Source organism: Embiotoca jacksoni, unplaced genomic scaffold (assembly GCF_022577435.1).
Source record: "Embiotoca jacksoni isolate LCO1_2020_lvr unplaced genomic scaffold, fEmbJac1.0.p SCAF_12, whole genome shotgun sequence".
NCBI classification, from domain to species: domain Eukaryota; kingdom Metazoa; phylum Chordata; class Actinopteri; family Embiotocidae; genus Embiotoca; species Embiotoca jacksoni.
Window position 1 is genome coordinate 11,923,089 of NW_027185252.1, and position 17,257 is coordinate 11,940,345.

The window sequence follows — 17,257 nt, forward strand, 5'->3', positions numbered from 1 at the left end:
TCCACTTCACCGTCATCGTACTTAACCACCGACACTGGTCACTGATTGGTCCGGCCTTAAGAGTGACTGAGCGAGCAGTAATGCGCACAGGGTTCCCAGACTAAAATCAAAGCAAAGAAAACTGAAGCTGTGAGCAACAGTCTGGAGAAGCCAAGCTATCGGCTTGCATTGTAAGCTATGAAAAGCAAGATGACCCTTCCGCATTCAAGGACATACTCAAGGAAAAACTATTTTCAAGAGGTATGTAACATAATAACATGTAACAATGTGCGTATGTTTTCAGTGTTGCAGGGCTTTGAAACATTTGCAATAAAAGGAGCGCATACTCACTGTAGAGGATGGTGCCCTGTGTAGATCCTGTTTTCACTGTCAAATAGAGAAAAACAGTGGTGTCCTTGACTATAGCAGGTCGATTATTGCTGTCACCAGAAGGCTGGAGAAGGGACGCAAGAGGCTGCAGCTCCAAATAAGATGTGCCATCGAATGAGGGGATATATACTGTGGTATCTAGAAACAAACATTAAATACAAATTGAAGAAATCAATTGAGAAAATGTTGTACAATCATAGTTATTAGAGAAAACCCTTTTACACATTTGTTGTAAACATATGCTATTACAAAATTACACTTGTATCTGAATGAAAAATGGCATACTTTGTAAAAGCAATGCCCTCAAGTGTTTTTGTTAGTAAAAAAAGAGGAGCAAAAACTGTCTGGTGTATGGCTTTGCAGCACTGATAGCCTGCCCGTGAGCAGAGTCAGCAGGGCCTTGTCAGGGCCATGCGCTACTGAGTCATTTCCCATTGGATGACAAAGCAGTACGACTTTAAGGAAAGGTGGAGGAGGTACGCGCTGAGGTCATCAACTCCACAAGCCAGTGATGATCCGTTGGCCTTTTGCACAAAGGACAATGCACACTTGGTGGATTGCTTGCTGTTTAGGTGCATGACAGTCAATTCTAAATAGGCCACCCCGGCCTCAGCTCAGGGGAGTCTACCTTCAGACCCGAGCTCTCAAGGAAATCTGCAGTTTATTCTCAGCCTACAACTCATAATATACAGTATGTGTAGGGTTTCACTGGCAATGTTCTCTCCTTGTACGAGAAATATGACTCACGTTTACACTTTTTGGGGTCTTTGATGTTGGATCAAATGGATTTTTATATTAAGATGTGAATGATTGACAACACATAGAACAGACTACAAAGTAAAAGAAATGCTATAAGAATATAAGGAAATTTGGTAACGTTGTAACAGAAAGTATTTGGTGGTCTTAAAGTTGGAAATGTGCGTTGACGTCGATTCCATGTTTTGTAGCCTGCTATTGGTTAGTCAAACAGAAAAACAGTAAGTGGCTGCGGCTCCATTTTGTAATTTACTGTTGGACTGCTTGATCTGTGAGTCAGACCCTACTTGTGGGCAGATAGAGCAGTGTTAGTGGTTTATTCATGGAAATGCAATTCCAGGGTATCAGTCATTCATGTCAACATGTCGTCCAGAAAATGGCACGATGAGCCAATGAATAGTAGTCGAGCCATACAGGAAGTGAAAATATCAGCAAGGTGACTCACAGGGTTTGACAGTGAGGCCTTTTTAGTGGCCTGGTGGCCAGTTGCATTCTGACTCGGTCCAGTTTAATGATCAATCACTGAAACGACACCCAAGAAGAGTTTCCAGTCTTACCATTTCTCAAATGGTCATAATCTTGTTTTCTTCGCCTGTACTGTATTACTGCTCTGCCACTTTCCCACTCTTGCTCTTTTACTGACCAATCAGAGCGGATGACTCCTCCGAGTCATGTGGAGAATTATGTGGAGTAGACATGACAGCTGATACTTCAAATTACAAAGACAAAAATAAAAACTGTTTCTTTTGATGTGGTAGGAACCGTTTTCTTGGTCTGAAAATGATGAATCAATCCTGTAATATTGGTTGGCAATTTTGGAGTGAGGCAGATTGAGCTGGCTCATTTTTAAAGGCAGCAGCAATTACAGCAAACACACACGAGATGCCCATGAAAAGAGCTGGCAGCACCTAGCCATCGTGTTGGCTAAGCAGGATGCCGACAACCCCTCATCAGGTCCCATTAATGTCAAACACAAAAACAGAAAAGCTCAGCACCCTAAAACCGTCTTCTTTGTTTGTTTTTTGAAAACTATTTGTTATTTCTCCTGACTGAATTTTTCGACAGACTACTCTCTTGTCACGCTCTCTAAAAATCATTACCTGTACAGTGGTCCATTTTATATTCTACAATGAGATTTTCTAAAAATATTCACACATTCAATTTAATCAGTCTTTAAATGCCCTCTGAAAATGTAAGTGCACGACTACAAACATATTCTTAATGTTTAAAATGAATACGGGTAATTAGTGTTAAAAGCAAAATATCTCAAAAGTAAATTTTGAAACAACTAATGTGATGTAGTTATTTTATAATGCAGGATATACCAAGACAGAACTCTGCCTTAAACCAGGAAAAAAAGGAGGCAAACTCTGATTGATGACGTGGTTAGGGAAAAGTTATTGAAATGACATAAATGGGACAAAATTGTGCTCTCAACTTTAATTTTATCATCCCTTTATGGTCAACATCCTATATCACAGCTTCAAATAGACAAGAAGTAAGGACATAAGTCAATGAGCCGTAGAAGGAGGCCATGATCAATACAGACCAAGCCTGAATAATTCCCTGCCTCACTGGCCTCATCTTTTATGGCTACTCCCTTACCTGGCAGCCATTTGCACCATAACTATTTTTTTGGGATCGCTTTTAACTGAATGCTTACATAGTTGACAGAATGTCTTTGGCAAGGTCCACAAACAACTGTGTCTTCTTTGAAGAGACAATTGATCATAGCTTAAAACTCTGACATGCCCATTTGAACTGGCTTTATCTTGACAAAACCTGTCTTACGGTTGGCTACTTGATATCAAATACTCACTCAACCACCAGGCACTGGCCTGGATCCAACTACAGCCAACCAGAGGTGCAGCCCCAAGGTCCAAACATAAGAGAGCGACACTCAGGTCTCAAGATGCTTATGTACAGGCAGCCCATACCATACACTATGTTGAAAATCGGACTGAGACGTACATCTGTCTGATTTAGAGTGACAGCTTTCTTGGCTAAAAATATTTTAAATAAAAACTATATAATTGTACTGATTTAACTGATATTGTTACGAGATGTGTGAGAGCATGCTGAGTGCAAAATTCCCTGAGAAGATGTACATCTCTTATTGTAATACTTCTGACAGCATGACACCTGACATTTTATCTACAAAAGGGATATATATTAATATTAACATTACCAATCCCAGCTGCAGTCTTAATCCAATACTGACTGAGTATACAGTAATATCCACCCATCACATACTTAAAGCATAAATTGGAGGAGGAAGCACCCAGATCCTTTTCTTGTGTAAAGATTACTCGGCTATTAGTACTATAAATTTCTGTACTCCAAAATGTGCACCTCTAGTATTAAAGATAAAAAAATACCCTGGCCATTTTTGGTGTATATAATATTAAGAATAAGACTAAAAAGAATGAGAAGAACAAGCATACAAACATATGTCAGTGTTATGCCCTCAAATCATTGGCTTTTCAAAAACTTCCGACACTTTTATAACAGTGAGCACCAAAAAAATATATAATCTTCCCTCCATTATGTGCTGTAGAACGATAGTATTGTGCACCTAAATATGTTATTTTTCATCCATATAGCCAGGGAAATATGTTGTATATACTACTACTTTAATTACTACTACTACCACTAACAACAACAATAATAATAATTTTAATTCTATATGTTAAAGTTTCAATTGCTATTTTAGCACTCACATTACCAACATTAATCATATATAGTAATAGATAAATAAAAAGAGGCTGCATAGACTCGTGCATAATCATTTATTTATTTTTTTATTACGTGTGCCGTGTGACATGTCAGCGTTTCATCTAGGACACAAACAAGTTCACATCATGAGTCACCGGGTGATGTGACGTACTGTATCTATAATTAACTTAGAGCAGAGGTGACTTGGTTCTACTCTTCTCTTGTGGCTATCACTTAATTCAACAAGATGTGAGGACAAGGTTGTCACCCGGCGAAGTTGGCGAATACACACTCACAGACTTTGTCAGCATGTAAACAGCCCCTGGACTCTGTCTGCAGGCCAAGAACGAGTGTTGCAAAGCACATCATTGGATGAGTGGTCACATGAGACTGCACTCTGTTAAACCTGAGACTGGACTTTTGAGGGGGAGCAGTTTTTCAAACTCAGCAAACACGACACTAAAAGGCCACAGCTGGTATTTAAAAGAAAAGTGTGACAAGTTGAGGAATAAGCAGGAACTTATTTCATGAGGTACTTATTGGAAGGATAAGGCTGAGGTATATATCCCGTGATTATCAGATTGTATCATCAAATTAATTGTAAAAATTTATTCTTTTTATAGGTATTGTGATGAGAATTTATCAAATGTGTATTATTATATCATATGTAATGTGGTATTGCATATCTAGGATATCAGGGTCAATCTCCAATTAGTCAGGTTAGCCTATGTGTGGCAGTCACAAGTGATGATATTAAGTGGAACACCAATTGCCTTTTCCTGAGCCTGAGAGGCACAGAGGTGAGAAATAAATGAAAGGACACATGAGTCAATGAATGAATCATATCCATTTGTCTGTGTTGACTGTTTAGACATTGGCCAGCATCTTTAATAACTGGCTCAACAAAGCAGCATCTCTGTTATGTAAGCATGGCTTTCCTCGAAGCTGTTTCCCATGGGAAAAACAAATGAGGATGAAGTCTTAAAAATAGCCAAATTTGTGTTACTGTGCCTGGAGAGACAAATAACTTTTCAGTAGATTACTTAAACACCTGTAAATTTGCATTTTTAGAACACATGGCAGACGTGTCAAATTAGGGTGCCAGGTGCACGCAGGCTGCTCAAGCCATGTTAATGACTGTTAACATCAGTTTTGAGCAGCGCTGTCAGATTCCCATGAGTTCAGTAAATACAACACGACTCTATATGCCTAAATCATGTACAAGTGTTGTAAAAGTGAACATCAGTCCAACTTTCAGTTTTGAAACTCTTCAATGCAAATAAGAATTTCCATCACTTGTAATATTCCCCAGGCTTAAAATGTGCAGCACATATGACATTGGTGGCTACTGTTATGCAAAGCTCCTTATTAAACCCATGACTGAAAACATTACGAGTGCAATGTTTGGAGTTTTGAAGGAGGAGAGATGTTTTATTCAAAGGAGTGAGCAGGCAAGAAGTGAGAATGCATCACCATTGTTGACCTACAAAACATTCTATTGTAACTACTGTAATTGTATTTTGTCCCATAAGAACTTGTTTTTTTTTTTTATATCAAGTAATTGACTATTCACTCTGTCTCAACTTGCTATGCCTGTTAAGCCATCTGTTCTTGCTCTTGTGCCATTTATAGTGATTAACAGTGGCAGATTTAACACTTGAAAATTGTTTGTTGTTTATATGAAACGATGAATTTCTTGAAATAATTTCAGACAGAGATAGACAAAAAAAATGGCTTCTTATTCTAATTTCATGATTGTAGATTTGGCCAAAGAGAAAGACAGTTGGTATAGGCAGATTTTATGAACAAATAGCTAACCAAGTTAGCACCGTAGTGTGGAGCTAATTTGTGTGTGTACGATAAAGTAAAATTCAACATCAGACTGTTATTTTACTGTAACATAAGCCCATTCAGTTGACTTACTGACATATTTCTTTGTATTCTCAAACAGTTAGATTTTTGGATTTACAAAAGGCTGGGCTTTTAAGATGCGAAATACGTGATGTGTTTGTCAAATATATAGCCAAATATCACACCAAAGCGTATAATTCACCCACCAGTCCACTAAAGGATACCATGTCAGTGTCATGTTTTGCCTCGCCTAGGCGTGACAAGCACACGCATGTATGACCAACCGGTAAACAGGTAGAGAGTCAAGGCTAATGATGGAGCAAGAATAGAGCCTGGACCTGACCAAGTCGTTTTTGTGCCAAAATCTAACCAAATTGTCAGTGTTTCACATTTAACTTAAACCATTATCTTTTTCTATACCCAACTAAGTGGTTTTTGGTGCCTAAACCTAAAGCACATTACTTTTCAGACATAGGCAAGACAGAATGTAATTAAATTGGTATTGTCTTACATGCTTTGGCGTGATAGTAGGCTGCAAATGTTTTAGCACCATTCAGGGTAACATAGGCTTTGATACTGTATTGCAAACTTCCCCTGAACAAGTAAAGAGCAAGGACATATCCACTAATGTCTGACAGATTCCTGTATTGGCTTATACACTATGCAGATATACTACAAGCAATTTTTTCTTTTTAACATAACCTGAACTCCCACAACTTAGTTGGCAATGATTTGCTCCTTGGCCTACTGTAGGTAGATGATTGTCTGACCTCATAAGGACTGCAGCTTCATATTTGAACAGAGTGCAGGGGTGTGAACACTGCTATTACAGCATTTGACATGTCTCAGTCGTGAGCAGCTTGGCTTGAGTTATCAAGCACATAAGCAAATTAATTTATACACTGAACTATTACTGCTGTTGTCACCCAGAGACTGACTGCAATGGCAACATATAGGTGGCTGTCTTCTACACTGTCAGAACATCATGAATGGCAACAGAGGTAAAAAGGGATGTCAGGAGCTACTTCAAGTGCTTCGCAATCTGCAAAGCAAAAACTCCTTACTATGTGTGGCTAGTACTGCTGTCTCCTTAGTTTTAGTGTTGGAGGGGTTGGTACAAAATAAATATTTTTGCTTGGGACAGGGGTGGGAGCTTTAGCTGAATGTTGAGGAAGTGCTGCAAGGTCATATTCTCATTCTCAGTGAGCGTTGGAGGTGAACATGGACACACAACGATTCAAGCTGCTTATATGGATCTTTCATTTCATTAATCATACACTGAATTATTCACATCACTCAAAATTCTTAATGCAGCTGACTCTATTCTCCCTCATAGTGAAACCTATTAGTCAAAGAGGCTCAGCATATATTAACCAACATAATTTGTTGGCTGGCTCTTGATGATACCACTGTGGAGGTCACAGTACAGTAGGTTTTTAAGCTTTTTTTACTGTCTATGTGTGTTTTATATACGATGTGTAACAACTGGGAAACACTGTCAGGTAAATGCAAAAAAAAAAAAAAATAAGAAATAAAAAATCTTCAAGCCTACCTTTCTCACAGAATGTTCCGGTAAAATGAAGCGGACAGTGACAGGAAGGCAGAGCTTCACCAGGCAGCTGCAGCTGATGACATGTTCCTCCGTTGCGGCAAATACCTTCCCGGCAAGCTTGAGGTTCAAGCAGAGGTTGTTTTGGTGTTTGTGTGGGAGCTGCCAATGTTCTTGTGTTCGCTGTGTCAGATGTAGCTGATTGAGTTGTTGAACTTGTTGTGGAGGCATCTGTGGCATACAAAGTATATCTGGAACATTGGACAAAAGTTTGAATAAGTTTTAGTGGGCCAAAATCCAATTTAACATTAAAATGATTTGCTTTTAAGGCTAAAGATATGAACTAGAGTAGATCCCACTGAGGGGAATTTATCCATTGAATGAGAGGTAAATGTAAAGTGCAGTCATTTACCAAGTAGACATATTTTTGACTACAATCCCAGAAAGAGTGAAAAACTTGAATATTATTTATCACAAGAAGTTGTCAGATTTTCCCCTCTGTGTCAGACAATGCAAAAGGGTTTGAAGAATGTTTTTGTGCGTGTTCCCAGGCAAACTGATAACCAACTGAAAACATAGAAACTACAATTATCAGATGAAAATTCGAAAGAAAAGATCATGGTAAAGCCAGTTATTGTTTTACTATGCGGACACTTTACCTGCATCGGTCTACGTTGCTTCCTGCGATGGCATCAGATGTGTAGAAGCTCCTCAGTTTATTAATTTCAATGACTTCAATGCAGCCAGTATAGTTATGGAACGGTTTTGCTCTCTTACGGAAAGAAAATACATACATAGGTGCAATTTTAACGTTATATTGTGTACAATTTATGTTAACTTTAAACTATGCATGTCTTTCAGAAGCTTGTGATTTCAGTAGGTAGTTAAAATAACACACAGCCTTTAATTTTACCTGATTGGGAAGATATTGTTGCGGCAAACCCCCTGTGAACACGTGGTTTGTTCTTTGTATCATGTGTCCCAACCAGTAATTACTTGTTGTACTTTTAATCTTCTCATGGCCAGAAATAGTTAACTCTGCCTCACAAGGGGTCAGGTGTTGTCTGTAAAAAAGAATAAACACTTCTGGTCAAATGTACAACCAGCAAATGTACACAAGTTGTTGCAGAAAATGGGATGTATTCAACATGTCACGTCCTTCATTGTTAAGGGAAGAAATGTGTCATTGCTGTCATTGTAGTTATTACTTCACATATGTGCAGGCATATCTGTTTTCTCTCCTTAGGAGCCTGTGACAATTTCACACATAAATATCAACATATTTCTACAAGTTAAAGAAGGAACGAACATCTTTAGCTAAGATTGTGATTTCTTTGACAAAGCAAAAAAAAGAAAAAAAAGAATTGATCCTCATGGAAGGTTTTCAATGGCTTAGCAATTGTATATTCCAACTCTAATTAAAACTCATTCTCTGAGATGAACTGCTGCAATAAAGACTGGGAATTTGCTCTTGCAGTTAATATTAAATTATTAATTTCATGTGTTTTAACTTTCTATGTTTGTAGTGAATACTGAGATTTAAACTTTTTGGCACACGTGTCCAATTATTTGGCTCCCTCTGCATTCAGTAACCACAATCCTTGTCTGAGGTGCTGCCGCTGAACCCCATTTTGTTTTCTCTAGGTGTCTTATGAGTCTCCACGCAACTATTTTGGACCCACCCCACAGCCATTCATAGATTTCAAAAACCAATTCTCCACTCTGAAACAACAGGGGAGAGCAGATAATTACCTAAGTGCAGATTCTGGACTAACTGTCTGCAGCTTGAGGGTACTCAGGCCACAGATGCACAGTCCCCTCTTCACTGTCTCCCGATACTTCCCTTGTTCCCTGAGTGGAAGTTAGGAGGTCCATGAAGCAATCTAGTCTGATTTGTTAAGCCTGTACTTTGCAGGCTGTTGCATACGCTGGCTAAACACTCGGGGCACTAACTCCGAGCTGCATAAGTCCTTCCTCCAGAGCCAGCATGGAGAGGCGGTTAATTTAGAAGCAGTCTGCCAGAGCGGCCTGGCCAGCAGCCAGAGGGCACTGTGCTCACTGTCCTTGAGAAGTCAGCCCCACTGGGTTTCTATTTAACATATTGAAAAGCGTCTTTGACGGGAAGATATATTAAAAGTCTATAATGAGTTAGGCGGTGACGTTGAGGATGGCCATGGTGTTGTAGCTCTGGGTCAAATCAGACAAAGATGGACGGACTCAGCCATCAGACTATTACAAAGAATTTGCTTTGTGACACCAGAAACCATTTTTCCATGCTCCCAACCCTCTAGTTATGACAGCTCTCTTTCTTACAATGTCTCAAGAGGTTTGTGCAGAACATTATGATTGATTCATAATGCTGTTGTATTTTTCTTGCAGGGGGGGGGGGGGACAGGGGCGGAGCTTCGTAGCCTCTTAAACATGATTGGCCTCTTGCATATTTAGGGCAGTGCAGCTTTCAGCCAAGCAAGCATGATGCAACCTTCCCACTCAGCATTGTTTCAGATGGACATTTGCTCACCTTTGGCAGAGTGTGTTCATTATCACCTTCAATACCTTAACTTTTATCTACTTGTGTCCGTGTTCATCTCTATGAAAATGACATCTTCATAAAATGTAATCCAACATTTTCTCAATCTTAAATTTTTTGATTTGACAAGTTTTTCTTTTTGCCAAAACATTGTTTCTTAAAAAAAAAGAAGAGGAAACAGCACCTTTGTGTCATATTAAAAAGTCTCTGTCCGCTGTTCTCTATACTTGAATGCCAAGTAAACTGATTTGATACTGAGTTGAACATTAGCTGCTTTGTTTCAGCTTCCAGCTCATTCATTATAAACTTTGTGTCTTGAAGCTAAACCACAATCTTTCTCATGTCAGAATATAATGGAGAGGGCTGGCAGGAAGACTGCACATGGGCTAAGGAACAATATAACTAAAGGGGCCACAGCCTCACTTTAAATCATTTAATCATTGATTTTGTGCTCGGCTCTTGCTTGTTAATCTTTCTGTAATGAAAAACTGCAAATGAAGACTTTAGAACAGCCAATAAAACATGGTCAGTGATCACTAATGCATTTTAATAGGCACATTCTGACGTTTGTTTTAGTTCTTTAAAATGTAAGCCCATTTGCCCATTCGTAATAAAATCAAAATTCTCAGTCTGGTGATCCCTGCCAATTATATATCTTATCTCTATATCCAGTATTAGTTACAAGCCTTCTCTAAAGAAAATCTGGTACACTTGGAATGAGTGGATAACTAGGGATCAAGCTAATACCACCTGAGGTGCTAACACTATCTGAGAGAAATTTGTATGTTACCAAGACCTAATTTGCTTATCATTGTGAATGTGCCTCTTTTCTCCATAGGAAATGTATTCTTGCCTGAAGCAGATACATATCACACTTCATCTAGTTTGATGTCTTTTTAAATACACCCTATGAATTAGAAGCTGTAAAATTAATCTGTAACTGATTCACATCTGATTTAACATTTTTGCTCCCACAGCAGCAGCATTTCTTCTTTTCTATGAACAACCTGAGCGTGAACTGACCACAACACATATCTGAACATTCACACTCTGATTCATGAGGTTAATTTATTATAAAATAAGAACATACCTGATGTTAACGATGTGAACCTGGCCGTCATCGACATGAATTAATGTGCTCATCCGTGTAACCTCTTCTTCATTACAACAGAAGGTATACTGAAACATTTGAAAGGGAGTTAAAACATGTGTTTTGTGTTTTTACATGTTGCTCCTTTATGAGCTTCATAAATTGACTGTGAAATAGCTGACTTTCAAGGGCAAAAATGAGTACAAATTGCAGGGTAGTGACTTTAAAACCTGAAAATAATTATGCATCATCATTCATCTATAATTTGTACCTGCAAGATTCCATCCAGGATGAAGAGCTTCAAGAAAAAGAACCCCCCCTCGGCTGGTTCATGGTCCACATATATTATAGTGCCATGGGCCAAAGTGGTTTGAAATCTCACAGTAATGTTGTTGAGTGCGCTGAGGTCAATACCCTGAAACTCCAGGTATGAATCCCCAAAGTAATGAAGGTAGCTTGAATCTAGGAAATAAAAAATATAGACAGCTGAAATGGAGGGGGAAGGGTAAACAAAAGGGAGACAGACAGTTTATGCATCTTTACTGTAAATTCCACTGAGATTCTCTGTTGATCCCTGAAAGAAGAATTCAACTTTTCATTTGCTTACTCGACCTGGGGAGGTCAGTGCATGGGGTGGGGTACAGAAGAGCACCCTCAGAATTATTAAAGATCCAGAGTCGGCTGAGGACACCTCAGCAGGCCAGATGCTTGTTGCCACGGAGGCTTGAACATGGACTTCCTGTTTTTTGTTGCACTGCAATTACACACACTACCGTATACTGTTGAATAAAATGTAAATGTGGCCCGTATCCATCCTATAATCTTGGACATAATAGATAGGATACAGCTTAGAGATGAGTGCCAGAGTGCAATGAGATTAAGTGTGGAAAGTAGCAGCAAAAATTGAATAATTATAATTTTGAAAGCAGTAGAAAAGTCTTTGAGGGCTCTTGGTAACACCACAGTTTTTTTTTTTTTTCTTCTTTTGCTCACTGTACAGGCACACTGTAAATAGTCTTATTTGCCAAAAAGCTGTGAAGCATGCAAATGGCACTATATTAAGCGAGAGAGGAGTCTTGGCAGAAATGAACATATTCATACAAGTTTATTACATGCCTCATTTTATAGTGGAATAACTTGGCTTCTATCATCCATGAGAATGGGCAATTATGGGGTATTTCAGTAAAAGTTCCACTGCCCGCAAGCTTATTGGGGGTAGTGGCGCAGACAAACTTAAAAGACTGACTCAGACTGCAATTGGAGGCAAGCATTAGGGGTGCTCATGCTCAATATATTTCTCATTTGAAGGAAGTAGTGCAATTTGTTGGAGAAAAGTCAAACTTGAGAGCCTGTTAAAATGAAAAGCGTTCCTGGATGCACCTGTCTCATGCTCTGTCCGTTCTTATCTTGGGTATAAATCATTACACTAGAGAAATCAGCAAAGCTCCTTTAAAGTTGCTGTTATGATTAATCGGGCAGCTCCAAGTGAGACCTTTATCAATATTTGTTAGACGCCAACTTCTAATAGGCCAGACCCCTTTTGATCTGACAGTGGGCCCCTCAGGGCAGTTGGCAAACAAGCTAACCTAAATACTTCCATTTTCTCTGGAGAGCAATATGACCAATACCCTGAGGAAAATCCCATGATAACAAAAAGTAAGAATTATCAGGAACAGGCCTACTGTGATCTGTGAATTAATGAAGATAAATGCATGCAACAACAATGCTGTGCTGTCTACTGCTTCACTCCTGACAATGGGCTTTGCCAATGCTGATGATAGAAAATTACCCCTCAGAGACAGAGCTATTCATTAATTTTAAAGCCTTGTTTAGTCTGATGTAGTCTTTGATGCAGTCTGAGGCTGCTGCCAGGAGGCAGTATCATGCCTCATTAGCAGTTAGCTTCAGTCTCTCCTTCAAAGGTCTCCTGTTTTTACCCCTACCTTACATTCTCATACCAGATTTTTCATGCACATACCTCAAGTCTTACTTTATCTAAATTGTAAATGTATACAGTATACAATGTTGATTTCTTTTCACATTTAAATATCCTGTCATGCACCATATCAGTATTTTTTTCTGTTAACATAAAGCGGAGCAAGGGCTTTGTCACTACTGTACTCTGTTCAAAAGCTTTTCAAGTTTCAATCGGAAAAAAAAAGTAATCTCAAAGGGAATATTCCCCGATATAAATCTTTCAGATCAGATTTAATTAGGGCCAGTCTTAAGACATGACCATAAAGGAGGTGAGAAAATTGATATGAGTCATATTTAATGTAACGCAGAAAGGTGGAGGGTGGTGTTGCAGCACTGACTGGAGGTGCATGTCAGACAGGTTCAAGCACAAGATATTTCACGAGGAAAAATATATTTGGAGAAATGTGAACTGAAGATCAATTAATAGCAGGATAGACTTTGGACGGTGAGATTTAATTGATATAGACTTAATGTCCCATTTATTAAAAAAAACCTAGGATGTAAGTCCTGTTTTGTGCCTGATTTATTGGAGAAGGTAATAGACTGACTGATTGAACTTGTCACAGGACAGAGATAAAATACTGCTGAGGACAATTCTTGGACCTTTGCAATTTCAGAGCCCGGAGGGAAGGCAAAAGGTCATTCTGTACTGACAAAATTGGCAGAAAAATATCTTATGTTTAAGACATGCATTGTAAGAAGATTTAGTGGAACATTTTTATACTGCTGATGTACGTGGAGGGATTAAATCTGAAATATATGTTGTTTTTTTTTCCAAATCTTGTGTCTAATTATATTGCTGTTGTCTAGTTTTAAAAACAACTGATACAATTACACCGATGCACTGCAGTGACAGTTACTGTACAGAAGCACAGAGGCCATAAACAGCAGCTTAAATGACACATTTAGATGCTGCTTTTTTAATATCGCTGAGCCTTCTTATGAATATTCATAACTCTGCATATCTTGTGAATGTCATTATGACTCACTGACAAAGTTGTGTCACTGAATATATCTGAATAGTTATGGGCACACTTATCAAGCACTTCCATCTAAATTGCAAACAAACTGTAAGGGAAAAAAAACAAAAACGAGTGCAACGCAGAACAAATGCATGCATGTGTTAACAGGGGTGACTGCCCCAAGACAGGTGCTGCATGTTGGAACTGACTACCTTCTTACTCATCAAGTTGATTTCGAGGAGCTTTGAGGAAGAAATTTCATTTCAACTACACGTGGCAGCAAAAGATAACAGCTTCACATGCGCTGTGGTGATCACTCCAAGGAAAGTCAACCAAATCGTGGCTTAGCTGCAGTAAGCCTCCCTCCACCAGCAATGTCCTCTCTAGATTCTCATCAGCTCTCACATTGTAGAGCCACAGTGAAATACTGGGGGGGACTCAACGTTGCAAAAGAAAGAAACAAAATAAAACAGAAGGAAAACATCTCGCTCTATACTGCAGGTATTTTTATCCGACTAGTTTGCTTCTAAACTGAGCTGAATTCGTCTTTTACATCATAATTAAGAAAACAAAATGTAAAACTTTTTTTTTTTAAACATTTTTCAGTTGTCAAGAAATAGTATCCTCTCCTGTCAGTGTGCTATATCAACTAACCCTCTATGTTTAAATTCCCATTGACTTGATATATATCAAAGGTTGTGGAGCAGTCTTAGGTTTAAAGGAGCACTGTCTGAGTCTATTTCAAGCAGCACCAAGGGCACTGCATGTGTTTAGATGGTGACCTAGTTAGATAAACTCGTGAGTTTCTGGGTCCTCTTACTTTAAAACCTATTTGCTTTGATTATGCACTTATGTATGAAAGAGTAAAGTGATGTTTCAGTGTCTTGATGCTCTGGTTTGTTTTTCTCTACCAGTGTTTTCTGTGTATATTTAACCCTTAGCATACCAGACTGCAACATGCACTGGATGAGGAATGGATCAGGTGCAATGGGGAGGACTCCATTATGCTTGGCCCACACTGTTTTTTTCAGAGTGTCGCACTGAATTGGTTCAAACTCGTCTGTGTTCAATAGGTCTGTTTAACAGCTCTGTGAACAGTTTCAAAGATAGACAGACCTCATCTGTCAAGGAGTAACAATCTGCCCGGCGTCCCGAATTCCTCCTCTCACATAGATGACTGAATCCAATACCAGTAATGTGCAACATATTGTGTTCTGTGTCTATCATTTGAGAGTTAAAGGATATAGCTCCAAATAATGATTGGACTCATTATTCTTTGAAATCACTGTTCTCAAATAGAAAATGCACTTTGGTGGCAAATACAAAACAATATTTTACAGGACTTTTGTCTGTCACCGTAGCTGCACAAACAACAACAAGCTCTAAAATCAAACCCAATACATCATCACCTGCTATGTTACAAAGGTTGTAAAATCATGTTTGGAGTGCTAGCTTAGTGGGAGTCTCCTCTCACTCGAAACTGGCAAAGCTTGTGCACCAAAAAATGTTTAGTAAGAAGGACAAGGGAAGGATAGGTTTGTAATTTGTCAAAAAGATATCAGAACGAAAAAAAAGCCTGGACCACCATCAGTACAAATAAATTGCTGTAATGACTTATCAGTTTAGATAATTTAGAGTCACTTTCTTAAACACATAATGTTAATGGAAGTAATAATGTTAGCTGTGACCTGATTGAGAAGTGTTAATTTAAGTTGAGACGTAGCCATATTTGAGTTGATCTATCGTTGCGTTTCCAGGCTTAATTATTAAGTCTCTCTAAATATAACTCATAGTCATACAGATGTGAAGTTCTTTCATGAAAAGAACTACATGACAAGTATGTAGAACCATCTGAAAAATATAGACAAGTAACAAATTAATTTGAACATAAATCAAAAGTGAAACTCTTCAAATGTGTGCAGCCTTTGAAGTTGTTCATATGTCTTTCACAATTAGCTAAAACTAGATTAAAAGTGCATTAGGACACGGCAACATCCATCTAACCAGTGGTGGAACAAGAACTCAGGTATTTTACTTTAAAAAGTACCAACACAACAATGTAAAAAAGCTCCAGTATAAACCAAAAGTCCCACATTCAAAATCATATGTAAAAGTACAGAAGTACTCTTAGCAGAAACTACTTAAAAATGTAAAAGTAAAAGTCTACTGTGATAAAATGCTAAACGAGGTTATTGTTTTTACACCATATCATATTATTAGATTGTTTTTATTGTCAAAGTTAGTTCAGATGTAGCCAGTTGAATTATTTTAGATATAGTTAGTTCAGTCCTTGGAGTCAGGGTCACTATGTAAATCTCAGGGGGTGTAAAATGATCAATGGGGTAGAAGAGAAGAAAAACAACTCAAGATTTTTACAGAGATATTTATTATGTTTTTTTGTTTTTAACTTTTGGTGAAATATTAGAAAAAAATACTTCTTTGGACTTTAACGTGTTACTTATATGAAACCATGGGAGGAGAAATGTTTCTTTGGTAAAACAGATAACAACTCATAGTCATCCTTAAAGTAACAAGGGGCCCCAACTAGCCAAAAAGGCTGGAAACCACTGGTTTTAACTTTAGCAATGACTTTTTTTTTTTTTTTTTAAACTTTGATTTTCTTAATTTTATGCAACATCTTAATCTGGAAAGAAGCTGGTAATTATAGCAGTCAAATATATGCAGTGGGGTAGAATTTATTTTTCTCTGGAATAAAGGGAAGTGTAAAGTAGCATAAAATCTACTTTGACAACTTCCCATAACCACTTAATGTACTTGCACAGCATGGTCCATACCTGTGGATTGCTCAGCTGTTGGTGCTGGGCTGAGTGTTGGCGTCGGCACCTTGGGTGCGGAGCCGCGAGTGATGTTCTTAACTACAGTCGCCAAGGGAACAGCATCCGTAACAGGAGGCAGGCAGCTGACCTTGTTGATGCCATCTACACAGGAAAATGCTTCTGGACATGGATTCAGCAGGCAATCATCATAGTTGTGATCGCAGTTCTTCCCCTGTGTATGTATAGAAGACAGCCTTGAGAGGTGTCGTGCAACTCTGCGTTGAGCTGCTAAATGGAACATAATATCTCCAGCTTGAATAATAAAAGTATACTGATATCATGGCATAAAAACAAGGCTTTTTAAACTGGAAAACCATGTGATGCATGATAGTATCTGATTATTGACAATTTCAAATTCTGATTATTTTCATTTGATATGCAACTTATTTCTTAACTAAGTATTTTGGGTGTAAATTGGAAATATAATCTAGTAGAAATACTGCTAGTGGTAGTAAGAAATATAAAAAATGTCACATGTCTAAAATGCCTCTGATTTTCCTTCTGTAAAAAAGGAATAAGAAATGGTTAGATCTTAAACAAGATTTTAAAAGATGATCACAAATATAAACAGTTCAGTTAATTAGTGCCAGGAAATAATTCAAGAGTTGAGGGTGCAAGGGG

General features: G+C 38.3%; 1 protein-coding gene across 1 annotated transcript in view; it reads right to left on the reverse strand.

Annotated features, from left to right (window-relative positions):
* The window catches only part of eys (eyes shut homolog), a 137,719-nt gene that overhangs the window by 46,030 nt on the left and 74,432 nt on the right, over positions 1-17,257 (reverse strand). Inside the window, exons 33-39 of the mRNA XM_069144847.1 lie at positions 16,595-16,808; positions 11,132-11,322; positions 10,861-10,949; positions 8,154-8,304; positions 7,900-8,012; positions 7,244-7,491; positions 331-507 (exon numbers count right to left, since the gene is read on the reverse strand). Of these exons, the coding sequence (XP_069000948.1) occupies positions 331-507; positions 7,244-7,491; positions 7,900-8,012; positions 8,154-8,304; positions 10,861-10,949; positions 11,132-11,322; positions 16,595-16,808 (1,183 nt within the window). The remainder of the gene's footprint in view (positions 1-330; positions 508-7,243; positions 7,492-7,899; positions 8,013-8,153; positions 8,305-10,860; positions 10,950-11,131; positions 11,323-16,594; positions 16,809-17,257) is intronic.